At 50.6% G+C, this 26,926-nt stretch overlaps 1 protein-coding gene across 2 annotated transcripts; it reads left to right on the top strand.

Annotated features, from left to right (window-relative positions):
- The first annotated feature begins 1,405 nt into the window (after positions 1-1,405).
- Positions 1,406-26,791, top strand: GALE (UDP-galactose-4-epimerase). Of its 2 annotated transcripts, none has more exons than XM_066638833.1 (11): positions 1,406-1,540; positions 17,687-17,854; positions 18,518-18,633; positions 21,416-21,529; positions 21,895-22,071; positions 22,185-22,298; positions 22,401-22,467; positions 23,615-23,700; positions 23,988-24,065; positions 25,680-25,794; positions 26,328-26,791. In XM_066638833.1, the coding sequence occupies exons 2-11, from the start codon at positions 17,692-17,694 to the stop codon at positions 26,381-26,383; spliced, it is 1,086 nt and encodes a 361-aa protein (XP_066494930.1). In that variant the 5' UTR covers positions 1,406-1,540; positions 17,687-17,691; the 3' UTR covers positions 26,384-26,791. The 2 variants fall into 2 exon arrangements, with proteins under 2 accessions (XP_066494930.1, XP_066494931.1); XM_066638834.1 differs by having other exon boundaries at positions 17,687-17,812.
- The last annotated feature ends 135 nt before the right edge of the window (positions 26,792-26,926 follow it).

Genomic DNA, 26,926 nt, shown 5'->3' on the forward strand with positions numbered 1-26,926 from the left:
AGGAGAACTTGACAAAAGTTATGTATTTACACAGGAAGCCAACCTATACAGTCCTGTGTGGACTTGGGCTGCAAGTCTACACACACTTTCTTAAGAGTATGCCTCACTGAATACAAGGGGATTGATTTCTGAGTGGGCATACATATGATTGCACTGTTCATCCTTGCTTAGTACTGTTGACACTGAATGGCAGCAGGCCTTCAGAGGTTCACACGGGTCTTTGCCCATCCTCCTTGGAGATGCCAGTATTTGAACCTGGGACCTTCTGCATGCAATTTAAAGCAAATACTAATTTTAAGTAGCTAAGTGCTTGTGAACTCAGAAGACCAATTGCCCTCATTCAACTGAAACATTACAGGAGCATGTTTGGACAATTGGTGATACTGAAATGCACGCAGAGCCTTGGGTTTGGCAACAAGATTCCTGAACTCTCAACATTTTGCAGGTTTTGGGGAGATCACTGGTGGTCCATTCATTTCTTGGAAGCCCCGCCTGCAACTGTGGCATTCTCCCCTTGTGAGAAAGGTTGGCTATGACCCTCGGCAGGATACAAATGCTTTAGATCAGCAGTTCTCAAACTGTTGGTCACCACCCAATTTTTCGTGTGGGGCTCATGCGACTTGGAAACCACAATGCATTCTGGACTGCGTCACACCGCAGAATGCTTTGCGGTTTCCAGGTAGCGCCAGCTGGTGACATACTTTGTTGGCTGTGTCGCACCCCAGAATGCCTTGTGGCCTTGCATTCTGGGGTGCAACTGGAAGCTGCATTCTGGGGTGCAACCTGCAGCTTTCTGGGGCATGACATTCCGGGACAATGGCATTCTGGGACATGACACAACCGCCACAACTGATGACATGGGTTGCGGCGGTAAAAGGTTTGGGAGTGACTGGCTTAGATAAACAGATTCCTAGCCAGAAGTGCTGTACTGGACAGCAGCAAGCCAGGTATCTCTGAGTATCACTTGGGATTCGTGTGCGCATTATCTCTGATCACAGAGGTGCTATTTAGCCATCACAGCCCGAACTAGAAGCATCCTCCTGTCGTTCTGTTCTCTACTAATGGATGTTGTTTCATTCTTATTTTATAGGGATTGTCACAGGCTCTTCCGAATGACACCGGGCAACTGCTCCTCCATCCCTCCTGAGCCTACATACTTCTTCATATGCCCATATGGAGTTGGCCGACGTTATGGAATGTTAAGAAGTATGTATGGTTGGGACGGGATCCCTGCCTGGGATGGACTTGCCAGTCCTCCATTGCCACTTCAGAAGCAGCCGACAACAGCTGTGTGCGGGAGAAGGAAGTGCATCTCGTGCTGTTGTGCCCCTGGGGCTGGTAAAAAGGAACCAGATCGCCTGGCAATTGGATTTGGTCCCCTTCAACCAGCTGCAGTGGCACATGCAACCACCTGGAAGCCGTCCCACCTTGTAGCAGAGACACTAAATAGGTCTGTGTGGCAGGATTCTGTGCAGAAACGCAGTGTCACCCTTGGGATGCAGAAGGAAACGTTCCAGGAGTCTCGCTTTTTTTTTCCAAGGTGCAGCTTTCCAGTCCTCGTGCTTGCAAAGATATTTTTGGAAAAATGTGGCTTGGGTCTGGTGAAATCTCAGTGCCTGGGGAAGAGCTGCGGCAGAAACGCATGGATAGTGTCCATGATGTGCTCAGTGCCCTGAACAGCAGGGGTGGCTGGGTGGGCAGGCTTCAGACTTGTGAGAGCCACCTGATTTTCTTCTGGAAGCCTGAGGCCCTCCCATGATGAAGCCAGGTGCAAAAGGTGGTTTGTGGCAGCGGCCACATACCTTGCGGTGGGGAGCAGGATTCATCCAAACCCAGGCACAGCCCAGGAGTTTATTTTCTAAACCAGAACTCAGTTCACAATCTTTCACAAACAACCACGGATTCCTGGTTTCCCTCCAAGTTCAACTAAGCAGCCTAATTTTTTTTTTTTTTTTGGGGGGGGGGAGGCCTCTTTCTTGTCCATATTGCCAAATAATTGGGAATCAGACACTGCAATCCTATGTATGCCTACTCAGAAGTCTCATCGTTTTCAATGGGGTCTTCTTCCAGGAAAATGTGTCAAGCAGTGTTTATGGAGGAAAAGTCCATCATAGGTTACAAGCCATGATGCAAACTCCATATTTTGGAGATAACCTATTTCTCAATGCCTGATGCAAGTGAGTGGCAAGAGTATCTTGTTGGCTTGAGTGCTCCTGGAGGTATCTGGTGGGCCACTGTTGGATGCAGGAAGCTGGACTAGGTGGGTCTTTGGCCTGATCCAGTGGGGCTTTTCTTATGTTCTTAACTACAATTCCCAGGAAGCCTTGCAAGTCTCTTGTTATCTGGTGTGCTCCCTGGGGCATTTGGTGGGCCGCTGTGAGATACAGGAAGCTGCACTAGATGGGCCTATGGCCTGATCCAGTAGGATTCTTCTGATGTTCTTATGAATCAGGATAAATTCATTGGTGCCATCTTTTTTTGTCATTCAGTCACCATATGAAATGCTACTCTCTCAAGAAGTTGTATAATTGCTTCTCAGTTTGGTGGTGATGATGGTGGGCTATAGTTTTTTTAATTAGTGCTATCTCCTGCCTTTTCCATTTTTATTGTTCTCTGACTTGCTGATTAAATTTAGTTATGTATGTTGCCTGAAGCACCTCCCCTGTTGGAGATGAAAAGCTGGGGTAAACCGTCTTATTAATAATACAGATAATTGATCTCTCCCAATGATGGGGAAAGTAGCACAGGTTGGGGGGTGTAGCAGAGACACCTAGAAGGGAAAGCATCAAGAAACCCCTTCCTCTGCACCAGCATCTTGCTACAGCTTACAGCCTCCATGGTTGCATTTTGTGAAAAAGAAAGCATTGGAGGTGAAAAACAATACACAGTGCCCAATGTGGGGACAGGACAAATCTCTTTGCCTGGCTTACTCGACCAGAGTAGCACCACTAGGTTGCGCTGTTGTCTAGTGGGAAAACAGCAAGTTGAGCTGTTTTTGAACTAAGCTGTCAGTTGAACTAAGGCAGGGGTGCCCAAACCCTGGCCCTGGGGCCACTTGCGGCCCTCAAGGCCTCTCAATGCAGCCCTCGGGGAGCCCCCAGTCTCCAATGAGCCTCTGGAGATTTGTTGGAGCCCGCACTGGCCCGACGCAACTGCTCTCAGCATGAGGGTGACTGTTTGACCTTTCATGTGAGCTGTGGGATGAGGGCACCCACCACTGCTTGCTGTTTCACGTCTCTGAGGCAACAGTGGCAGCAAAGGAAAGGCCAGCCTTGCTTTTTGCAAGGCCTTTTATAGGCCTTGAGCTATTGCAAGACTTTCATACATTCATACTTTCATACATTTCATACTGAGAGCAAAGTCCAAAGTCCAGCTGAAATGTCTTCGTGACTTCCTCTTTGCTGACGATGCGGTTGTCACTACCCACTCTGCCAAAGATCTCCAGCAGCTCATGGATCGTTTTAGCAAGGCCTGCCAAGATTTTGGACTGATGATCAGCCTAAAGAAAACACAGGTCATGGTTCAGGATCTGGACTCACCTCCCTGCATTACAATCTCTGCACATGAACTGGAGGTTGTCCATGACTTTGTGTACCTTGGCTCAACGATCTCCGACACTCTTTCTCTCGATACTGAGCTAAACAAACGCATCGGTAAAGCAGCTACCACGTTTTCCAGACTCACAAAGAGAGTCTGGTCCAACAAGAAGCTGACAGAACATACCAAGATCCAGATCTACAGAGCTTGCATCCTGAGTACACTTCTGTACTGCAGCGAGTCATGGACTCTTCGCTCACAACAGGAGAGGAAACTGAGCGCTTTCCACATGCGCTGCCTCCGACGCATCCTCGGCATCACCTGGCAGGACAAAGTTCCAAACAACACAGTCCTGGAACGTGCTGGAATCCCTAGCATGTATTCACTGCTGAAACAGAGACGCCTGCGTTGGCTCGGTCATGTCGTGAGAATGGATGATGGCCGGATCCCAAAGGATCTCCTCTATGGAGAACTCATGCAAGGAAAGCGCCCTACAGGTAGACCACAGCTGCGATACGAGGACATCTGCAAGAGGGATCTGAAAGCCTTAGGGATGGACCTCAACAAGTGGGAAACCCTGGCCTCTGAGCGGCCCGCTTGGAGGCAGGCTGTGCAGCATGGCCTTTCCCAGTTTGAAGAGACACTTGGCCAACAGTCTGAGGCTAAGAGGCAAAGAAGGAAGGCCCATAGCCAGGGAGACAGACCAGGGACAGACTGCACTTGCTCCCGGTGTGGAAGGGATTGTCACTCCCGGATTGGCCTTTTCAGCCACACTAGACGCTGTGCCAGAACCACCTTTCAGAGCGCGATACCATAGTCTTTCGAGACTGAAGGTTGCCAATACATACATTTATATAAGTTCGTCTTTAATATATTCATTTATGTAAACTTATGTAAATTTATTCACATTTTAAATGTAAATTAATTCTTTTTTTTTGGGCCTGGCCCCCGACACAGTGTCAGAGAGACGATGTGGCCCTCCTGCCAAAAACTTTGGACACCCCTGATAAGGCACTAAAAGAACAGACGCCGGTTCACAGATTTGATCACTAGGGGGCAGTATAGCCCAAGGAATACCAACATAGTATTCATGGAGATGGGAGACTGAATTCATGACCTTAAAATGTTTCATGGTCTGTCTGTGCAATTAATTCCCTTAAATCAGGTAATGAGATTTTTCCAAAGGAAAATACTAGAGATTGGGCCTGGGGCCACTGAGCTGTAAAAAGTGTAAAAAGATGCAGGAGAAACACCAGCAAGCAGCCCTTGGGGTGAAGAGGGACAGTGACTCTCCCCCTACTAAAGATAAGAGCAGGACTGAAGGGGGGTGGGCAGGAGGGGGGGGGCAAAATCCCTGGGACCTGGGCCATGACAAAACAAACTATACAGTACAAAACAAATTTATTCAGGGTTGCATCTCCACTTCGGTTTTAATCTACTTCCAGTGCACTTCTATTACCCCAATGCATTCTGGAGACCACAGGTTGGGAACCAGTAGTGGTCTACCTCCTGGTGCAGCCTCCGAGGCAAGGATCAGTGGCTGTGAAGAGGAAGCTGAGGCACAGCTGCTGTGAGGCATCAAGGCAGAAACACTGACCTGAGCCATGGGGACATCCTACCCCACACTGAACGGGCCGAGCGGCTGGTCTTGGAAGGCACAATTTGTGGCCACCTTGCTGAAGCTAAGTACCTGGATGGAAATGTGCCTTGCAGTCACATTCATGCCCTCCTGAGTTCCAGGATAGAAAAATGGTGGGACACGGCAAAGAAGGAGCTAGAGCAGGCTGGACAGGGAGACACGGCCTCCTGCCTCACTGCAACAATGGTTCCCGACTCGGTGGCTGCCAACTCGGGGCCCAATCCTATCCAATTTTCCAGTGCCAGTGCAGCCATGCTAGAGGGGCATGCACAGCATCCTGTGATGGGGAGGCAGTCATAGAAGCCTCCTTGAGGTATGGGGGCAATATGTTCCATTACCATGGGGCTGCATTGCAGCTGCACCAGTGCTGAAAAGTTGGTTAGGATTGGGCCCTTGGTGGCTCTCCTCAGAGCATGTTCTGCTCTCCTCTCAAGGGGGTCATTTACAGTTCTTCTTTGCAGGGCAGGAAGAGTTTCAGCCCAGGTTCAAGCCAGGTTGCTAGTAGTGGTGGCAGTTCTATGCTTGGCCAATTCTATGCTTGGGATCATTAGAAAAGGTATTGAGAACAAAACGGCTAATATTGTAATGCCGTTGTACAAATCGATGGTAAGGCCACACCTGGAGTATTGTGTCCAGTTCTGGTTGCCACATCTCAAAAAGGATATTGTGGAAATGGAAAAGGTGCAAAAGAGAGCGACTAAGATGTTTACTGGGCTGGGGCACCTTCCCTATGAGGAAAGGCTACGACGTTTGGGCCTCTTCAGCCTAGAAAAGAGGCGCCTGAGGGGGGACATGATTGAGACATACAAAATTATGCAGGGGATGGACAGAGTGGATAGAGATGCTCTTTACACTCTCACATAACACCAGAACCAGGGGACATCCACTAAAATTGAGTGTTGGGAGAGTTAGGACAGACAAAAGAAAATATTTCTTTACTCAGCGTGTGGTTGGTCTGTGGAACTCCTTGCCACAGGATGTGTTGATGGCATCTGGCCTGGATGCCTTTAAAAGGGGATTGGACAAGTTTCTGGAGGAAAAATACATTACGAGTTACAAGCCATGATGTGTAGGTGCAACCTCCTGATTTTAGAAATGGGCTATGCCAGATGCAAGGGAGGGCACCAGGATGAGGTCTCTTGTGATCTGGTGTGCTCCCTGGGGCATTTGGTGGGCCGCTGTGAGATACAGGAAGCTGGACTAGATGGGCCTATGGCCTGAGCCAGTGGGGCTGTTCTTATGTTCTTAACTACAATTCCCAGGAAGCTTTGCAGGTCTCTTGTTATCTGGTGTGCCCCCTGGGGCATTTGGTGGGCCGCTGTGAGATACAGGAAGCTGGACTAGATGGGCCTATGGCCTGATCCAGCGGGGCTGTTCTTATGTTCTTTTGGCAGTGGCTGAGGATCTGACCCCCAGGTCCCCAAATCTTGTAATCAGCACCACGGGCATTTAACAGATGAGTTCTGCCTTAACTTTTAAGAGATCAAGTCTGGGCTCTCTTTTGGCATATTTGAAAACATGCAACTTGGCCCCTGGAGATTCTAATGGCACTTCTACCTGAAACAAGGAGACCCTGGCCCAGCCCTGGTGACTTCCAATTACATGTTGCAGAAAAAAAGCAGAAGAATAGGTTCTTCTTCTTCCCCTTCCAGCAGCCACTCTTAAAGCAACAGAGCGTCACTCAGAGTGGCCGCCCAGTTCTTCCACTCTGAAAAAAAGAAGTGGCTTCAGCTGATTACCAAAGGGAGCCATTGCTGTCCCAAAGGAAGCACAGTACCCTTGCCATCGTCCCCCCCCCACTCAGCTATGCTACTCATCCCAGGCCATGGCCCTGACTGTTCAGCTTTCCTTTTAAACAGTAAGCCTGTAGTCCAGGGATGTCAAACTCATTTCATATAGAAATGAGCCCTCAAAACGCTCATTTAGAAACGCTCAAACGCCCTCAAAACGCTCATATAGAAATGGCACCCTCAAAACGGCCACGGTGCCAGAAGATTGGAGGATAGCAAATGTCACACCTATTTTTAAAAAGGGAAAGAGGGGGGACCCGGGAAACTATAGGCCGGTCAGCCTAACATCCATACCGGGTAAGATGGTGGAATGCCTCATCAAAGATAGGATCTCAAAACACATAGACAAATAGGCCTAGCTGAGGGAGAGTCAGCATGGCTTCTGTAAGGGTAAGTCTTGCCTCACGAACCTTATAGAATTCTTTGAAAAGGTCAACAGGCATGTGGATGCGGGAGAACCCGTGGACATTATATATCTGGACTTTCAGAAGGCGTTTGACACGGTCCCTCACCAAAGGCTACTGAAAAAACTCCACAGTCAGGGAATTAGAGGACAGGTCCTCTCGTGGATTGAGAACTGGTTGGAGGCCAGGAAGCAGAGAGTGGGTGTCAATGGGCAATTTTCACAATGGAGAGAGGTGAAAAGCGGTGTGCCCCAAGGATCTGTCCTGGGACCGATGCTTTTCAACCTCTTCATAAATGACCTGGAGACAGGGTTGAGCAGTGAAGTGGCTAAGTTTGCAGACGACACCAAACTTTTCCGAGTGGTGAAGACCAGAAGTGATTGTGAGGAGCTCCAGAAGGATCTCTCCAGACTGGCAGAATGGGCAGCAAAATGGCAGATGCGCTTCAATGTCAGTATGTGTAAAGTCATGCACACTGGGGCAAAAAATCAAAACTTTAGATATAGGCTGATGGGTTCTGAGCTGTCTGTGACAGATCAGGAGAGAGATCTTGGGGTGGTGGTGGACAGGTCGATGAAAGTGTCGACCCAATGTGCGGCGGCAGTGAAGAAGGCCAATTCTATGCTTGGGATCATTAGGAAGGGTATTGAGAACAAAACGGCTAGTATTATAATGCCGTTGTACAAATCGATAAGGCCACACCTGGAGTATTGTTTACAGTTCTGGTCGCCGCATCTCAAAAAAGACATAGTGGAAATGGAAAAGGTGCAAAAGAGAGCAACTAAGATGATTTCAGGGCTGGGGCACCTTCCTTATGAGGAAAGGCTACGGCGTTTGGGCCTCTTCAGCCTAGAAAAGAGATGCCTGAGGGGGGACATGATTGAGACATACAAAATTATGCAGGGGATGGACAGAGTGGATAGGGAGATGCTCTTTACACTCTCACATAATACCAGAACCAGGGGACATCCACTAAAATTGAGTGTTGGGCGGGTTAGGACAGACAAAAGAAAATATTTCTTTACTCAGCGTGTGGTCGGTCTGTGGAACTTCTTGCCACAGGATGTGGTGCTAGCCTAGACGCCGTTAAAAGGGGATTGGACAAGTTTCTATGTTCTTATAGAGGGCTGAAGTGCCTGCTGAGGGACCGGAAGTGATTCATTAAACAGAAAGTTACATCATCACCAGGCAGAGGATGGCCAGAAATAAGTGCTTTGTTTTAACATAGAAACTCGTTAGCTGCAAATAGAAAATGTGCAAACCTTGTTCCTATTTTCAAGATATGAGACAGCCCAATGATCAGTGGGGACCAGACAGATGACTTCCGGGGCCTGCATTTGGGCTGTGGGCCTTTTGACACACATAAGAACATAAGAACAGCCCCACTGGATCAGGCCATAGGCCCATCTAGTCCAGCTTCCTGTATCTCACAGCAGCCCACCAAATGCCTCAGGGAGCACACAAGACAGCAAGAGACCTGCATCCTGGTGCCCTCTCCTGCATCTGGCATTCTGACATAACCCATTTCTAAAATCAGGAGGTTGCACATACACATCATGGCTTGTACCCCATAATGGATTTTTCCTCCAGAAACTTGTCCAATCCCCCTTTAAAGGCGTCTAGGCTAGACGCCAGCACCACATCCTGTGGCAAGGAGTTCCACAGACCAACCACACGCCGAGTAAATAAATATTTTCTTTTGTCTGTCCTAACCCTCCCAAAACTCAATTTTAGTGGATGTCCCCTGGTTCTGGTGTTATGTGAGAGTGTAAAGAGCATCTCACTATCAACTTTATCCTTCCCATGCATAATTTTGTATGTCTCAATCATGTCCCCCCTCAGGCGTCTCTTTTCTAGGCTGAAGTGGCCCAAACGCCGTAGTCTTTCCTCATAAGGAGGGTGCCCCAGCCCCGAAATCATCTTAGTCGCTCTCTTTTGCACCTTTTCCATTTCCACCATATCTTTTTTGAGATGTGGCGACCAGAACTGGACGCAATACTCCTATGCACCTATATATACACCTAAATAATGCCTGTCTAGCGCCTATGTCTATCTGGCACATATATAGCGCCTATCTAATACCTATATAATGCCTATCTAGCACCTATATAATGCCTATCTAGCGCCTATGCAACACCTATCTAGCGCCTATCTAACACCTATATGCCTAACTAGCACCTATCTCTCTAGCACCTATCTAGCACTTATATAATGCCTACTTAGCGCCTATGCAACACCTAGCACCTATATAGCGCCTATCTAACATCTATATAGCACCTATCTAACACCTATATAATGCCTATCTAACGCCTATATAATGCCTATTTAGTGCCTATATAATGCCTATCTAGCACCTATCTAGCACCTATCTAACACATATATCGCACCTATATAATGCCTATCTAGTGCCTATGCAACATCTATCTAGCGCCTGTGCACCTATCCAGCACCTATATAGCACCTATCTAACAACAACATAACACCTATTTAACGCCTATCTAGCACCTACACAACACCTTTTTAATGCCTATATAGGGCAGGAGGTCTGGTCAGGACCTCTTGGGCAGGAGGTCTGGTCTAGAGGGTAGAGTCTCCGTTAGCTCGAAGATAACATCAGAAGTTCGCCTGCAGCTCCCTGAACTGAGAATGGTGAGACCTTGAAGCAGCTGTCAAGCCGAGCTGAGGGATGCCACCTGCTCTTGGTGTGAGCAAGAAGCATCTTGGCTGCCCTCCATGTGAGAGATGGAGATGCTGTCAGCCTGCGTGGGAGAACTGGAGGCCAGAAGTGGGACCAAACCAGGAAGATCCATTCTGACATGTTGTTGGTTCTTGAAAGAGAGAACCTCTATGATTGTAAAATCCCCCTTGAGGGATTTAGAAAGGCCTGCCTTGAATAAAGTCGGAGGAGTAATCCGACGACCAGAAAGGCGGTATATAAATACCGAGTTGTTGTAGCTGCTCTTGACCAGCCCCGCTCTCCACGTGCTGTGGATGGGGGCAGGGTGACCAGAGGTCATGATTTCCAGGGAGCCCCCCAGGACCCTGTTCTACTCACCCTAGACACATACACTCTCTCTCCCCCCATCCCTGCCAGAAGCACCTTCCTGTGCACAAAAAATGTGGCAAAAAGGACTTCAAATCACCCAGGCAGATTAAACAGGGCAGCTTTGGAAAAAATGCTGGGGGGGGGACTGCTGGCTGGGGGGGGGCAAAGCCCCCTGCCCCTCCCCCAGCCGGCCCTGGTGCTGTTGGAAGGACTCCCCCTGGGGAGGCTCTGCCTCACCTGCCTCCCCACCCACCACGCAGCTCTGCTGCCGGGATGCTAGCCCAGCCCTGGCCACTGGCTTGCAGCATCCATCAGCCTGAAAGAGCAGGCAGCGCCTTCGCCTTCTGATCCGCCTTGGCCCTCGCCGCTTCCCGTAGCGGAGGGGAGGCGTGGCGGGAAAGGGTTCCACGTTGCCAGTGGAGGCGGCTGCGCGTGGTCAGGCAGCGGGGCGGGGCCGGGAGGGGAGATGGGCGGGGCGAGAACGAGCCGCGCTTAAAGGGGCCGCGCCGAAGAGCGCGCTGCCTGTTGGCTGGGAGGCGCTCGCAGGTGAGTGGCAGGGGCGGGGGGGACTGGAGGGCTGGCTGGCAGCCGGGCAGAGGCTCCCGGGGGGGGGGGGGAGAGGAGGAGAAGAAGCTTCCTCTACCGCCTGGCCCGGTCCCTGCCCCGAGGAGACAGCAGCCCTGCAGAGGGGCAAGGAAGGGGAGACCCTTTTCCTCCGCCGGTGCAGGGTGCAGCTGGGGGGGGGGGCAGAGCGCCCAGGCTTGCAAGGAGCCCCCCGCCTGGAATAGCCCCCCTGCAAGGCTTAATGCTCTGCCCCCCTCTGACTACGCCACTGCATCCGTCCTGGGGCGCCAGCATCCCGTCCCTTGTGGGTTGGGTGTGCTTCAGCACCTTGCATTTTTTGTAGGACTCTGGTGGGGAGGCTCTGCCTCACCTGCCTCCCCACCCATTGCAGGTCTCTAGTGCTGTTCAAAGGACTCAGTGGGGAGGCTCTGCCTCACCTGCCTCCCCACCCTGCACACGTCCCTGGTGCTCTTCAAAGGACTCAATGGGGAGGTGCTGCCTCACCTGCCTCTCCACCCATAGCATGTCCCTAGTGCTGGTCACAGGACTCAGTGGGGAGGCTCTGCCTCACCTGCCTCCCCACCCTCCACTTGTCCCTGATGCTCATCAAAGGACTCCAGTGGGGAGGCTCTGCCTCACCTGCCACCCACACCCACTGCGCATCCCTGGATGAAGGAGGTGCCAGGACCAGTTTCAGTGTTCTCCCTGGAGGGAGGGCCAGGGTCAGGTGAAGCCATCCAGAAGGCAAGAGGAAGTGGATAATAAGTAGAGGTGTTTTTGTGGCAAGTAAGGCAGGATTGCAGCCCAAATCTTACTGAGCACAATGGGCTTACTTCTGAGCAAGGTGAAGAACACCCTTTTTCAACACTTCTAGTACTGAGAATGGCTGCTGTCATTTCTGTGAAGTGTTAGATGGAGCACTGGTCGCCTGTGGTGAGTAGAACTTGTCCCCAGGTGAGCCAGCAAGGGAGCTTTGTCATAGTGGATTTCAGGGATGTGCAGTGGGTGAGGAGGCAGGTGAGGCGGTGCCTTCCCACCGGAGTCCTTGAAAAAGCAATACTGCTATGGGAGGTGCTCAAGTACTTTCAATCCACGCTCAAAGCAGGTGCTCAGGCACTCTCAACCCATTCACAAAGCAGGCAGGTGAGGCAGTGCCTCTCCACTGGAGTCCTTTGAAAAGCACCACCACCATGGGAGATGCGGGCACTCTCAACCCACATGCAAAGCAGGCAGGTGAGCCAGTGCCTCCCCACCAGAGTCCTTCAAAAAGCATCGCCTCTGTGGGAGGTGCTCAAGTTGAGAGTACATGAGCACCTACCATGGTGGCATTACTTTTCGAAGGACTCTGGTGAGGAGGCACTGCCTCACCTGCCTCCCACCCATAACACGTCCCTGGTTGGTTCTCTCGCTCACAAATAATGACTATGTACTTGTGCAGGGTGGCTAGTATCTTTCACACTGACTTGTTGAGTTTGGTTTGCGTATTTGTAAGGCTGTTTTAAAGTGCATGGGCAAGGGAAGGACCTGTTGTTTGGTGGTAGATCTCCTGCTCTGCATACAGAAGATTCCAGGTTCAAGTCCTGGTACTCAGAAAGGGGTGGGAAAGGCAAATGCCAGGCAGGGATGACAGTGTTAACCCATGTGGACCAAGGATTTGACTTGGAATGAAACTGGAAAAAAGTGTGGTTCAGCCCACCTGGATATGTGTGTAGGGCTAAGGAGGGATCTGAAGGGTCCCTTGCCTACTCTGTGTGAAGAGACCTCCCCAGACACATCTATGTGGAAATGGAAAAGATGCAAAAGAGAGCGACTAAGATGATTAAGGGGCTGGGGCACCTTCCTTATGAGGAAAGGCTACGGCGTTTGGGCCTCTTCAGCCTATAAAAGAGACGCCTGAGGGGGGACATGATTGAGACATACAAAATTATGCAGGGGATGGACAGAGTGGATAGGGAGATGCTCTTTACACTCTCACATGACACCAGAACCAGGGGACATCCACTAAAATTGAGTGTTGGGCGGGTTAGGACAGACAAAAGAAAATATTTCTTTACTCAGGGTGTGGTCGGTCTGTGGAACTCCTTGCCACAGGATGTGGTGCTGGCGTCTAGCCTAGACGCCTTTAAAAGGGGATTGGACAAGTTTCTGGAGGAAAAATCCATTATGGGGTACAAGCCATGATGTGTATGCACAACCTCCTGATTTTAGAAATGGGCTATGTCAAAATGCCAGATGCAAGGGAGAGCACCAGGTTGCAGGTCTCTTGTTATCTGGTGTGCTCCTTGGGGCATTTGGTGGGCCCTGTGAGATACAGGAAGCTGGACTAGATGGGCCTATGGCCTGATCCAGTGGGGCTGTTCTTATGTTCTTAACTACAATTCCCAGGAAGCCTTGCAGGTCTCTTGTTGTCTGGTGCGCTCCCTGGGGCATTTGGTGGGCCGCTGTGAGATACAGGGAGCTGGACTAGATGGGCCTGTGGCCTGATCCAGTGGGGCTGTTCTTATGTTCTTAACTACAATTCCCAGGAAGCCTTGCAGGTCTCTTGTTATCTGGTGTGCTCCCTGGGGCATTTGGTGGGCCGCTGTGAGATACAGGGAGCTGGACTAGATGGGCCTGTGGCCTGATCCAGTGGGGCTGTTCTTATATCGGTCTCCTGACAGAGATCTAAGCTCAGGTCTCGACCACAAGGCTGAGTTGCTTAGCGGTGATCAGTGTGGATGGGTATCACCTATAGCTAAAAGTTGTGTCTGCGTTCCTTGTTTTGCCTCTTTGTGGGTAAGTCAAACCTTCTCCTGCGGCAAAGATACTGAGCCTCATAACCTGTTTTCTGTGTTGTGGTTCAAGCTTTTGGTTGAAGATGTAACCACCAGCAGACCTTTCGCTGGTGCCATGCGAGAAAGTGCAAAGCTTCTTTATGAAGTCCTGGAGCAGATTGCTTTTTGAAGGTGATAAGCAAGCAAAGCCAACAATGGTTTGATGATCTCTCATGGCACTTTGCAAAGAATCGGTGTGTTTTGGCACTGTTTGGGTGTTCAGCATTCCTGGAGAATGAGCCTTTTCCCCATCTCAAATGACTCTACTGGTTCTTTGAGAAATGAAGAGAAACAGACAAGAACACACTCCGTTGTATCCTGTCTCCCAGGGCAGGGCCATCCATGAGACACTTGCCTCAGGTCGCAGATTGGCAGGTGTGTTCTTGTCTGTTTCTCTTCATTTCTCATAAAACTGAAATGCCAGACCTGGCTGGCAATAGATTGATGTCAGATAATATTTTTTGTATGGCACATGACGATTTTTCCAATCAAACACCATTCTGTGGTCCTGCTAGCTACTGCCTTAGATGGCTTTAAAAACAAACTCTCAGAGGAGGAGAAGCGGTGTATTGTACTGACGCTTAGCTGTAGCAGTTAAATAAAACCTCCATGTCCAGAGGCAGTCTACCTTTGAATACCAGTTGGTGTGGGCAAACAGCAGGGTGGGTGTCTCTAGCCTTCATGCCCTGTCTGAGACATCTTGCTGGCTGTGATGGAGAGCAGAATGGAAAGGATGCAGGAACCTTTCTGGCCTTTCTGAAATTTGGTGTGAGTCTAAACTCACCTGCAGAGGCCCATAGTATGGTGTGATTCCAATGTCTAATATTAAGTGTAACTGTATTGCAGAGGCAGCCCCACGCCCACATCCTGCCCAGGGGAGCCAGGCTCATTCATGCCTTCCTCTTATTTGGTTCTGGTCCAGGATATTGCAACACCTCTCTGTGGCCACCTCTGTGGCCACGTAGCTGGCTCCACACCCACGCCACGTGGCTGTTCTTACACACCTGCAGGGCAGGAAGCAGGGTGAGCCAGTACTGACCTTGGTTGTCCTCTCGCTCACCCCACCCCTCAGAACTAGCAAGGCAGGATTTGGAGAGCGTGACAATCGGAATGTAGCAGGCAGGTCTTTTCCTGGTGTGAGGCGAAAGTGACAGAGGAAAAGCTTCACCTGCCAGATTTCCGCCTTCAGGCTCAGGAGCCAGTTAGCAAAAAAAAATTGGCTTTTTGGGAAGAGGGTTGAGATGGGCACTGTTGCCAAAAGCATCTCATTCTTTTTGCTCTGCTGTTTTTTTTTAGCAATAAAGCTGAAATCTCTGTCCCGCTGGAGTGGAGGTCACAGCAAGCCAGGATTTGATTAGAAGCAGGTTTTTTTGGGCTCAGGCTAAGTGTTTCTGGGTGAGTGAGGTTCTGCCAGGGCGGTCCCAGAAGGGTGTTGGACAGATGGTCACAGTCTGTCAGCCGTGGAAAATGGGAGTGGGGTTGGAAATGTTGTCGCTTCTGTTTTGGCTAATAAGGAGATGAACCAAGAGTAGCATTTGGATTATTTTAAAAAATGCATTTGCAGGAAGAAATGGCCCCAGGATTGGACAACAAAAAAAAAAAATGGAAAAGGAGGTTGGGTAAAATAGGAGCAAAGATGTGTTTGTTGACATTTCAGGCGGGGAAGGGGATGAAGCTGAAGGCTCCATGGAAAAGGTGTGGAGAGCATTTCTCATGGGTGTTGTGGGAGGCAATTGGGGGCATTGAGGGAGGAAGGGTGGAGTTGTGGCGCTCTGGGGGTTGAGGGTGGTGGAGGCTGACGACTGATGGTCACAGTCCAGCAATGGAATAGGAGTGCTAGGAGGTGGGGGGGCCTTTGAAGTACAGACAAGGAGCTTGTGTTGAACCTGGGCACAAACAGGAAGCCAGTGTGGGATCAGAGCAGAGGTGCATGGACAGTTTTGGCAGCAGCAATTGGATGCGGGTGAAGATTTCACGCAGCACTGGAAATGTGTCAAGTGGGGTGCTGAAAACTGACCTGTCATAGCCCAGAAGCTTTGATTGAGGGACAATGTCTGCCTTGCCTTGTTAACTCGCACAACACCCCTGTGTGGTAGGCTTGTCAGTATTTCCTATTTTACTGATGGGGAAAACTGAGGCTTGCAGGCCCTGTCCAAATTGCTGGGGAGTGTGGCGCATGTGGGATTGGAATCCAACCACCCATTTGCACTTTTTGTTTGCCTTGCAAGTGCTCTTTGGGGTGTCTCTTAAGCCTCTGTGTGTGCACGTAACTTACGTATTCTCTTCCCCAGTGAGCAATTTGTCCTCTTTGCAGCTGCTAACTGCTCAGAGGGCTTCTGTCCTAGGCAGCACCTCACCCCTGCAGAAACTAAGGCAGGCCTGTTCTCCTGAAGTGTCCATTTGGGATGGGCAGAGAAACCCGCTCATCGCTTCCTGCCCTGCTCCCCTCAGAGCAGCAGCACAGAGGGCCTTTTCAATCCATGTAGGGAGGCTGGGCCAGCCCATGCACTGGCAGGGTGTGGAATGGAAGAGATGTGTGTCAGGCTGCCAGGGGGTGCTTCTGGGTGCCGATAGCCTGCTCCTGGTTCCTCAGCCAAGCACGGTGGATTTTTGCAGGCTGACTCAGGCCCTCCTAGTCAGAGTCCGTTCCTCCTCCTGTATCCACAGATCCTGTTTCTCCTGCTGTGAAGATGTTTGGTTATCCCTGGAGCTGCTGCACCCCCAGCACTCTTCCCCCCCCCCCACTTTCTCTTCCACTCCAGCCCCCTTTTCCTTCTTAGAATCCAGGGGCCTGGAGGAGCAGTGGGATGGTGATGTTGGCTTGCTATCTTGGGCGCTGGAAGGGTCTGGGCCGACCCTGTCCAGTCTCATCCTTAAGGTCTCTGCTTCCCCTGTGCAACTGACATTTGCGCCTGGCTTCCTTGTTTGGGGGAGGGGGAGTGTCATGAATATATACCATTTAGGCCTAGTAGCATGTAAAGCCTGAACCAAGCTAAAACAGTAACACAGAAGTGGCTTGCATTTCCTTGCTGCAAGGGATTTACAACTCAATGGAAGGTGATTGTGTAGCACCCAGGCAGCCAGAAAGACACCCATCAAGGATGGAATGCAGCTGTAGATCTCCAGGGGGGAGGGAAGAGCTGAGAGGGCGAGCATCCAGCCCCACTTCCAGAGGACAGGGTCTTTTGGTTTTTGTCTCTTGGCGGAAAAGGTGGTAGGTGCACATCCTGCCCCGCCAGGACCATGTGGCCCATAGGTAACTGGGCCTGAGGATCTACAAAGGAAGCTGACCCAGGTGAGAGTTAGAGAATAATAGAGTCAGCCAGTTAGCTTTGTTGTTTTATGCTGATATGTTTCCTAGAAGCTTTTATGCCTCTAGCATTTGCTGCCTTTTGTAACTTTTTGTAACCCTATGTACTTAATAAAGTAAAAATCCTTTTACCATGTTGGTTCATTGTCTGTTGGGGACAAAGGTTCAGAATCCTGCCTAGCCGTTCAGCAAGCTACCTCAAATCCTCATTGTGGACTAGTAACTTGAGGACTGAGACTTTAAGTAAAGAAAGTGCTCAGTGCCTACAAGGGATATAGTTAAGCCTAGAGGGTCTCGGTGTCCCTGGACTGAGGCACTGGCTCTTACAGGGTGGTGGCAGTACTACCAAACAGGGATCTTTGAGGGCTCTAGGGTTGAGAACCAACAACTCTGAGCACCCCAAAACCCTGGGGGAGTGAGACCAAGTATACCACAGGGAGTCTCTTCTATGTGAAGATCCCAACCTAAGGGGGTGCATATTGTCGAAGGATTTCTCTGCTAGGAGCCCACCCCTACTGCCTGGCCCTCTGTTGGGATCCCCAGTCCCTCTCGACTCTGGAGTGACGTCTGGGTGTCCTTTTAGGAACAATGTCAGAGAAGATCCTGGTGACTGGTGGAGCTGGCTACATCGGCAGCCACTGTGTGCTGGAGCTGGTTGAGGCGGGCTACACCCCTGTGGTCATTGACAACTTTCACAATGCCATCCGAGGTGAGGAGAACCGGACCCAGAACCTGCTGCAGGCCCCAGGAGGTGACTGTATTTTGCAACAAGAGCTGCGGGTTCAGTGGCTTCCCCAATGTGGCTCCTGCATGAACTAGGACTCTTGAACCCCCTCATGCCCATGATAACCACAGAGGGGGCCCCTCCCCCTAAGCTGCTCGGTCGAGGTGCCGATGAAGGACTCCTTTCTCCTCTTCCTCCCACTGGCAGGATTTTCCTCTTGCAAGCTGCTGCTCTGACAGTCACTTGGCTCTTCCCCAAGGAGCTCTGGGCTACCATTTTGGAGCGCATACTGCAGCTCCTAAGGGGGTCAGGCAGCAGCCCTGTTCCAAGACTCCTCTTGCCCAGCCGCCTGTCTCCACTGGTGGCCTCTGAACCCAGAGGCTCCATTCAGTCATCCTGGCTGACATTGGTGGGCCTCTTCTGTGCCCTGTGGCTCAGTGCTGTAAATTATAATAAGCTGTGATGCATTTTGTGAAGGAGTCCTCTTCTCTCCCTCTTAGTCTGGAAGAAGGAGCTGAGGTGCAGGTGGGAGGGGGAGGCCATGAGCCCCTCGGAGTCAGGCTATGTAGTCCTTGGATTGGAAGGGGCCAAATCTGGGTTCTGGAGCTGTCGTTGGTATCTCTTGTTGTTGGGGGTGTGTGTGGAATGATGCCCTCTCTGGTGCAGTGTCAGAGCTTCTCTCCTTTCCAGGGGGACAGAGTAAGCCTGAGAGCCTTCGCCGTGTGCAGGACATCGTAGGCAAGGAGATCCTCTTCCAGGAGCTGGATGTCCTCAATGAGCCAGGCCTCCAGGAGCTGTTCAAGAAGGTGAGGATCTTGAATGCGGCCATCTCCGTTGAACCTCTGGCACCACAGGTTCAGACTCTCTCCCACCACCCCAGAGAGCTCTCCCCTGGTTCCCCATCTGCTGCCTGGGGACAGAGGCCACCACAGCCCATGGATGGCCCTTGGAGGTGCCTTGGCCTGCAGTTGGACCTGCAATCCATGGCTCTTGGAACTGTCCAAATGTCTGGCCATGGCTATTTGCATTCCGGATGAGATTTTTGTTTTTCTCTTCTCTTCCTGGAGAACTGCAGGGACTGGAGCTGGGACCTCCTGTGTGCAAAGTGCAGGTTCTTCCACAGATGGCAGCCTGCATCCAATGACATCCTATGTTGGATTGTCATCTGGCCCAGGGGAGGGGAAGGCGGAAATTCTGAGCTGTTGAACACATTTATTTTTAATGGATAAAGCCCCACTCTCTGTGTCCGGAGTCTAAAATTAGAGTTGCTGGGAAGAAGGAATCTTCTGACGGGCAGGATGTGCAGAGCTTTCTTAATTCTTGATAGACTCCTTCTGTCTTTCACCACTTGCTGGAAATGTATTGAGTGTTTAAGGGGGATTTCATTGGAGTGGTCTTAGCAATAGGTAGGGGCAGTCTAAAATGGTAGAAGCAAAATAACACCGCCATAAGGTTCTTATAAAACGACAAAATCCTTCTCCTGCTCAATTAAAGAAATACTGCCATGTACCTATTAAAATGGCTGCAGAGCATCTGTGGATCGTTCTGAGTGCCTCTGACTGTTTCTAAGCTCCTGACTCCCTCGGAGGTCTGTTGCTTAACTGGTTGCAGAGTCTTCTGAGCATGCTCGGAAAATGCATGGCGCCCTATAGAAAATGAAACCGAGCCACAGTGTGCTTCCTGAGCAGGTGACTGTGGCTTGGTCCATTGGGAAGGGCAGGCAGGGAGGAATGCAACACACCAGAATGGTCCCGATCTGCTGAATACAGGCCCCAAAAACACTTAAGAAGAAAGTCATAAGAAGAGCCCCGCTGGATCAGGTCATAGGCCCGTCTAGTCCAGCTTCCAGTATCTCACAGAGGCCCACCAAATGCCCTCCTTCCAAGCTGATAAATGTATTGAACTCTTATGGAAGTGAAACTGAGCTGCATGGTTGTATTTACATGCAAGTAAGCAGGTGTTTAATGGTTCCTTGCTATGTTGGTGCGTTTTTTTCCCCTGCCCTTTAAAACCAGTTTGTTTCCATAGCAGTTCCAATGCTATACTCCAGGGGTGTCCAAAGTTTTTGGCAGGAGGGCCACATCATCTCTCTGACGCTGTGTTGGGGGCCAGGGAAAAAAAGAATTGATTTACATTTAAAATTTGAATAAATTTACATAAGTTTACATAAATGAATATATTAAAGATGAACTTATGAATGAATGAAGGTCTTGCAATAGCTTAAGGCCTTTCGCAAAGCAAGGCTGGCCTTTCCTTTGCTGCCGCTGCTTCATCACAGCTGTGAAACAACAATCAGTGGAGGGAGCCCTCATCCCGCACCTCACGTGAGAGGTCAAACATTCACCGTCATGCTGAGAGCAGTTGCGTCGGGCCAGAGTGGGCTCCAACAAATCTCTGGAAGGCCAGAGGCCCATTGGAGACTGGGGGCTCCCTGAGGGCCACATTAAGAGGCCTCGAGGGCCGCAAGTGGCCCCAGGCCCAGGGTTTGGGCACCCCTGCTATACTCAATTCTGTTGGTTCAAATTGCTATCTTCTCAATGTTTTAATTTAACAGTGTCTTAATATGTTTGTGTTTGGCAGCGTTAGGTTCATTGTATTGTTCATACAAGTAGCCTGCAAATCTTAAACAGCTCCTATAAGTTTAATTCAAGTAGTCGACTACGTAGTTGTGCTCTTCAGGTATTTACGTGCGATGTGTTTTATGACTGTTTTATTCCTGTGGCCATGCCTGCCGACAGCCACAAGTATAAAAACCTTTATACCACCTATATGACAGTGATGACACTTGATAGAAATGCTTTAAAATTGATTAAAATATTAATTTGGCATAAAAATCACATAACACTGCTATAACACCACTTTCAGCCTTTTTTAAGGATAACATGAAAAAATAAAACCATTTTTAGACTGCCTCTAGCAATAAGCATTATTTTCAGTGCTTTGGGGGTCCCCTTCTTCTCCAGCCTTGCAAAAGCGCTGGTTTTTCACTGTCCTCTTTTCTGGGTGTCATTTTGCCCCTCTGACATACAGTGGGCCCTCTGTATCTGCAGGAGTTCTGTTCTGCGACCCCTTGTGGATACTGAATTCTATGGATAGTGAAATTCTTTGGGGGGGGGGACATGCTGGCAAACCAGAAGTGCCTTTCACAAGTCTCCAGGAGGCCTTCAGAAGTGTAGGGAGACTGTGTTTGACTTCTCTGCACCTTGGAAGACCTCCAAGATAAGACCGGAAGGCACTTTTGGTCATATCCAGGAGGTCCTTTGAGGCCCCCAGCCACGGGCTCAGCATCCACAGATATTCAAGTCCACGGGTGCCAAGCCTGCAAGATAAGGAGGGTCACAGTATGGCAAAGCCTGGATGTGGCCCTGTCAGCAGGCTTTGTTGGGTATTGGAGGTAGCCAACTCAACATAGTTTGCCCTTTCCTGCAAGGTGTGCAGGGAGTCCCTGTGTGTCTTGTACTCTTTTCAGAGTCCATTTTACAAAGAACAAAACAGTGCATTAGAGTTTGGGAAATGTGAATCTTGGCTCTACTCAGAACCCTGCCAAGCTGGTGTTCCTGCAATAGCTCACACTCTGCTTCCCGGCAGCACCGCTTCTCGGCCGTGCTGCATTTTGCAGGCCTCAAGGCTGTTGGAGAGTCGGTCCAGATGCCACTGGACTACTACAAGGTGAACCTGACTGGGACCATCCGGTTGCTGGAGGTGAGCAATGTGTTATCTAAAGTCCTAGGAAGGCCACAGAGGCTGCTGCAAAATCTCCCTCAGAGAGACCATATGTTTGACTGTTCATCTCCCATGCAGTAGCTGTGTTGGCTAATAGCCCAAGTACCATGAGAGGCCTAACGGCACATTTAACATGGCCATTTTCGACAGGTGTGCTGTGGGAGTTTGGAGTACAGAAATTGAAAATTGCTGAAAATCTCTTCTGGGTTCTGTGGCTCTATTTTTAGGGCAGCTGTCTGTAGTAGTGAATGGTCTGTCCCTCCACTGGGTGCAAATGTCTTAAAAACCTGCTAAATCACATGTTCAAGTGGCCCCAGGCCAGTTAATCTGAGTTTGTTCCACAGACCATGAAAGTGCATGGAGTCAGGGACATCGTTTTCAGCAGTTCGGCCACCGTCTACGGAGACCCCATTTTCCTTCCCCTCGATGAAAGCCATCCAGTCGGCAGCTGCACGAACCCTTATGGCAAATCAAAGTACTTCATTGAAGAGATGATCCAGGACTTGTGCAAGGCGGAACCGGTGAGAAGGCAGGGCTGTACTCAACTCTACCCTTGCAGCTTGGAGGCCTCGCTGCATGCAGGACTGTTCTGGACTGGGTTTTTAAAATCAGATTTCCCTGCCTCTCCTCCCAGGACTGGAATGCTGTTCTGTTGCGCTACTTCAACCCTATCGGAGCCCATGAGTCAGGAAGGATAGGAGAGGACCCCCAGGGCATCCCAAACAACCTGATGCCCTACGTTGCCCAGGTACCGAATCCCTTGTGAGTTGGATTCTGTTTTGTCCATTGTATGAAGAAAACTTTCTGAACTCGTGTCTTTTCTTCCCTCTCCCCCTTCTGCCTGCTTCAGGTGGCTGTGGGGCGCAGGGAGTGCCTGAACGTGTTTGGGAGTGATTATGAGACAGTGGATGGGACGGGTGAGTTACCTGTTGCCATCTTCTCTGTAGAGAGTTCCCTCCGCAAACCTGTCCAAACCACCTCTGGGCGAAGTTGAATATATAAAAGCAGGAGTTGTGGGGGCACAGCTTGGGAGTGGAACTCTCCTGTCTGTTGCCAGTTGAAGGCTCTCAGGTAGCAGACCTCTGCTTCCATCTTGGGACAGCCTCAGTAGACAACACTGGATTTGATAGACCACCCTCCCTTTGAGTGTTCCCCTTGAGACAGAGGTGGCAGAACAGAGCCCAGCCTCTCCAGTTAAAGGACCATGGGTGGGTGGCAAGGCTAGGGAAGGCAACTCTCCAAGCCTATCAGAGCTGTCACCAGAACTGACGCCAGCTGGTTTTGACCCTGCCCAGCTAGGCTGACACTGCACAGGATTCCTTCCCAGACCTGGTAGTCTTGTGTTGTTGTTGTTGTTGTTTTGTATCCCATTCTGTCCTCTCTGACACTTGGCCCAAGGCCCTAGTAAGATCTCAGTCATTGATCTGAAGTTGTTCCTGGCTCAGAACTGGCAAGTGGAGATGTTCTGGGGATAGAGTGTCTCCATAGGTGGCTGGGCAAAAATCAGGGAAACTGGGGGCTATCTGAGAGAAGTATTGCCTGGCAGAGTTTCTTCCCCCTGCACCTCAAATTTAGTGGGTCTGCAGCTGGATGGGTGGGGAAGGAAGCTTGCTCCAACCAGCAAGCTTATAGAAAAATGCCTCCCCTGAACTTGATAGACCAAAAAGAGCTGGAGAAAATTGGATGCAGTGACTAGGATTGTCCAGCAGAGGGAGCCATGTTGCTACAGAATGGAAAGGGCAAGCAAAACCCAACAGATTCCATCCATGTGTCTAGCTAGAGAGACAGGCTGTATTGCTGGCCACTTGGGATGTCCCACTTGCTGGTCTTCTGCCTTCACTGGGCAGTGCGTAGTATTGCCTTCATGAGCAAACAGTCAGGCCAACAGCAAAACTCCCCCAGCCACATCAGAGGGGGGAAGAATCTGCACATCCTTTTGAAAAGCTCTGCGGTGTTCTTCACTGTCATAAGCAGGGTCTGTACTGCCTGTAGTTCAATACCCCAGTGATCAGCAAGGCTGGGGGACCTGGGCACTGGCTGATGGACCTCCTTGTTCTCTGGCAGGTGTTCGGGATTACATCCATGTGGTGGATCTTGCCAAGGGCCACATCGCAGCTTTGAAGAAGCTCAAGGAGAAGTGTGGCTGCAAGGTAGGGAAGCATGTGGCTGGCCACATGGCACTGAGCCCTTCTCCATCTTCTTTCCCTTCTGTGGTTGCCCCCTGGATCAGATTTTTAAACCCCTCGGGGATGTACCTTTCTGTTGTTTCTCAGCAAAGGGTCCCACGCACCTTGGCACTATTGCGTTGGCATTCAGACAGGCTACTTCTAAAACCAGGAAGCTGAATGAGCCCATCCTGGCTTGTAGCCATGGCTCGGTAGACTCTTCCTCCAGTAGTAATGCAGCTGTCTTAATAACCAAAGTTTTATCTTTGCAGATATACAATCTTGGCACTGGCACAGGCTACTCGGTCCTGCAGATGGTCAAAGCCATGGAGAAGGCATCGGGAAAGAAGGTAGGGGGACAAGCCGGGGTGAGGAAGGGGGTAAACTTCTGCTGGAGACCAGGGAAAGGAGAGAGAGTACCAACAGGTGGCTGAATGGCATAGTTATTCTGGAATTGGACTTAGACCTAGAAGACCCCAGTTTGAGTCCCTGCCCAGCCGTGAAGCTTTCTGGGTGACTTTGGGCCAGTCACCTCTCTTTCAGCCTTGCCTACCTTTGAGGGTTGTTGTGAAGACAAAAGACAGGAAGGAACCATGTACACCATTCTGAGCTCCTTGGAGAAAGAGTGATATAAAAATGTGGGGAAAAAGGTGATTTGATCTTTCAGCCTATGCATGCAAGAGCTACTTAAACCCTGTCCATATATATAAGTGGGACTTGGATCAAGTGCTGTCAATGGGACTGTGCCCTACGAATGAGAGCCTGTGTGACTTGCTGCCTGCCAACCAAGTGGGGAGTGCACACTGTGTTTGGCAGGCCTTCTGTTGTCCCACTACTTGTGAACATGGCTGCGGAGAGGCATTAATCATTGTGCCTCCATGAGATGACCTGGTTGTGTGAAGGATATAGCCTGCCATGTTCAGAGCAGCCCTGCAGCGCTGGGAAGCCTAATACCTCTCTGCTCCTGGGCACGTGGTAGTCACTCCTCTCGGCCTCAGGACCCTTGCCCCGCTCACAACAGGAGAGGAAACTGAACGCTTTCCACATGCGCTGCCTCCGACGCATTCTCGGCATCACCTGGCAGGACAGAGTTCCAAACAACACAGTCCTGGAACATGCTGGAATCCCTAGCATGTATGCACTGCTGAAACAGACGCCTGCATTGGCTCGGTCATGTTGTGAGAATGGATGATGGCCGGATCCCAAAGGATCTCCTCTATGGAGAACTCGTGCAAGGAAAGCGCCCTACAGGTAGACCACAGCTGCAATACAAGGACATCTGCAAGAGGGATCTGAAGGCCTTAGGAGTGGACCTCAACAGGTGGGAAACCCTGGCCTCTGTGCGGCCCGCTTGGAGGCAGGCTGTGCAGCATGGCCTTTCCCAGTTTGAAGAGACACTTGGCCAACAGTCTGAGGCAAAGAAGGAAGGCCCACAGCCAGGGAGACAGACCAGGGACAGACTGCACTTGCTCCCAGTGTGGAAGGGATTGTCACTCCCGAATCGGCCTTTTCAGCCACACTAGACGCTGTGCCAGAACCACCTTTCAGAGCGCAATACCAGAGTCTTTCGAGACTAAAGGTTGCCAACAACTCTGCCTGGGTCATATGCCTGGGGATTCTAGTGTAGGGCTACTTGGTTGCCATACCTGCACAGATGCACTTCACAGCACAAATCCAAGAAGGTGCATCCCATGAGGACTGCCCACCGCATGCTTTGCGGCTGTTGAGGGGCCACAGCTGAGCTCTGCTTATTACTGCTGGTTTGATTGTGTCTTTTTTGTTCTCCATCCCTCTTGTGTCAGGGGCAGACCATACCAGTGCCATGTGGGCAGAACCAGCTGGAGGTGGAGGCTGCTCATAGCTCTCCCTTGCTGTTCCTCCAGCCCCTTTCATCCCACCAGTTGCTTGCCCCCCCTCTCCCCCCATGGAGCTCAACAACTGGCTGCTTCTGTGTTTTGTTGCAGATCAGGTACAAGATTGTGGCCCGACGTGAGGGGGATGTGGCCTCTTGCTATGCTGACCCACGCCTTGCTGAACAGGAGCTGGGCTGGAAAGCTGACCGGGGCCTGGACAAGATGTGTGAGTGGAACCTCTTCTCCCCCCCCCCCAAGCAGTTGTCTGTCCTTCTACCTGCAACCCTTTCCAAGGAGACCAGCCAACATTTCGCTGTCTTCTGTGGGCAAAGACCCTGGGGACAGCCTTCCACCATTCTCCTGGTTCGGCCAGCCACACAGTGTATGAGTTGCTCATGGCCACACACACAAACATCAGAAGAGCCCTGCTAGATCAGGGCCAGTGCCCTCCAGTCCAGCTTCCTGTATCTCACAGTGGCCCACCAGATGCTTCTGGGAGCACACAAGAAACCTTGCATTTGGCATTCAGAGGCAGCCTACTTCTTGGTTGGTTGGCAACCTTCAGTCTCGAAAGACTATGGTATAAGCCTACAGCACCAGGTATTCCTAGGAAATTGCATGAGCCCATCATGGCTTGTAGCCTGTGATAGACTCTTCCTCCAGAAATCTGTCCAATCCCCATCTAGGCTGGATGTATTAATGGTGCACTGCGTAAAGAAATATTTTCTTTTGTTCTGTCCCTCTCCTCTTCGCCCCCAGGTGAAGACTTGTGGAGGTGGCAGTCCCAGAACCCGACAGGCTTCAGCAAGAATTAGCAGCTGGAAGAAGTCTCCTGCTCTCTCTACTAATGACAGCCAATGCTGCTTCTCTACTCCAAGGGTCACGTCACTTCAGACATCAAGCAGCTGTGAGAAGGGGAGGCTGATCAATGACCCCTGTTCTGTTTCTCCCTGTGCCTTCCCCGCTGGCTTCCCTGGCAGCCAAACTGGGGCTTGGGAAGACACTACATCTCCCATGCAAACAAAAAGTGACAATGGGAATGTGCAGGAGGATGTCAGGATGAGATGAACACTCTTTTGGGGACAAGGCCTGAAGCACAAGCAGAGGCCAGGAGTCCTTCACAAGAGGTGCTGACGGTAGAGAGGTGTTTGGGGCAGCTGCAGTAGAGGTACCCTGCATTTAGCTGTTCATGACCTCTCCAAAGGATCCCCTGTCCCGTCCCGTCCCCCGCACTGCAGCTTTTCCCTTGGCCATCAGCTCAACATCTCTCTCCACTTCTAAACTGCAAAGCTCCCTCAGTGTGCTTTTAAAAGCCAAGTGCTTTTAACCACCTGCTGCAACCTCTGCTAAAATACTAG

Source organism: Tiliqua scincoides, chromosome 10, assembly GCF_035046505.1.
Source record: "Tiliqua scincoides isolate rTilSci1 chromosome 10, rTilSci1.hap2, whole genome shotgun sequence".
Lineage (NCBI taxonomy): Eukaryota > Metazoa > Chordata > Lepidosauria > Squamata > Scincidae > Tiliqua > Tiliqua scincoides.

Coding starts and splice junctions, on each gene's coding strand:
- GALE (XM_066638833.1), top strand. CDS start 17,692: ATGTCAGAGAAGATCCTGGTGACTGGTGGAGCTGGCTACATCGGCAGC. Junction 21,530..21,894: donor GGACCATCCGGTTGCTGGAG/GTGAGCAATGTG, acceptor TTTGTTCCACAG/ACCATGAAAGTGCATGGAGT. Junction 23,701..23,987: donor AGGAGAAGTGTGGCTGCAAG/GTAGGGAAGCAT, acceptor TTATCTTTGCAG/ATATACAATCTTGGCACTGG.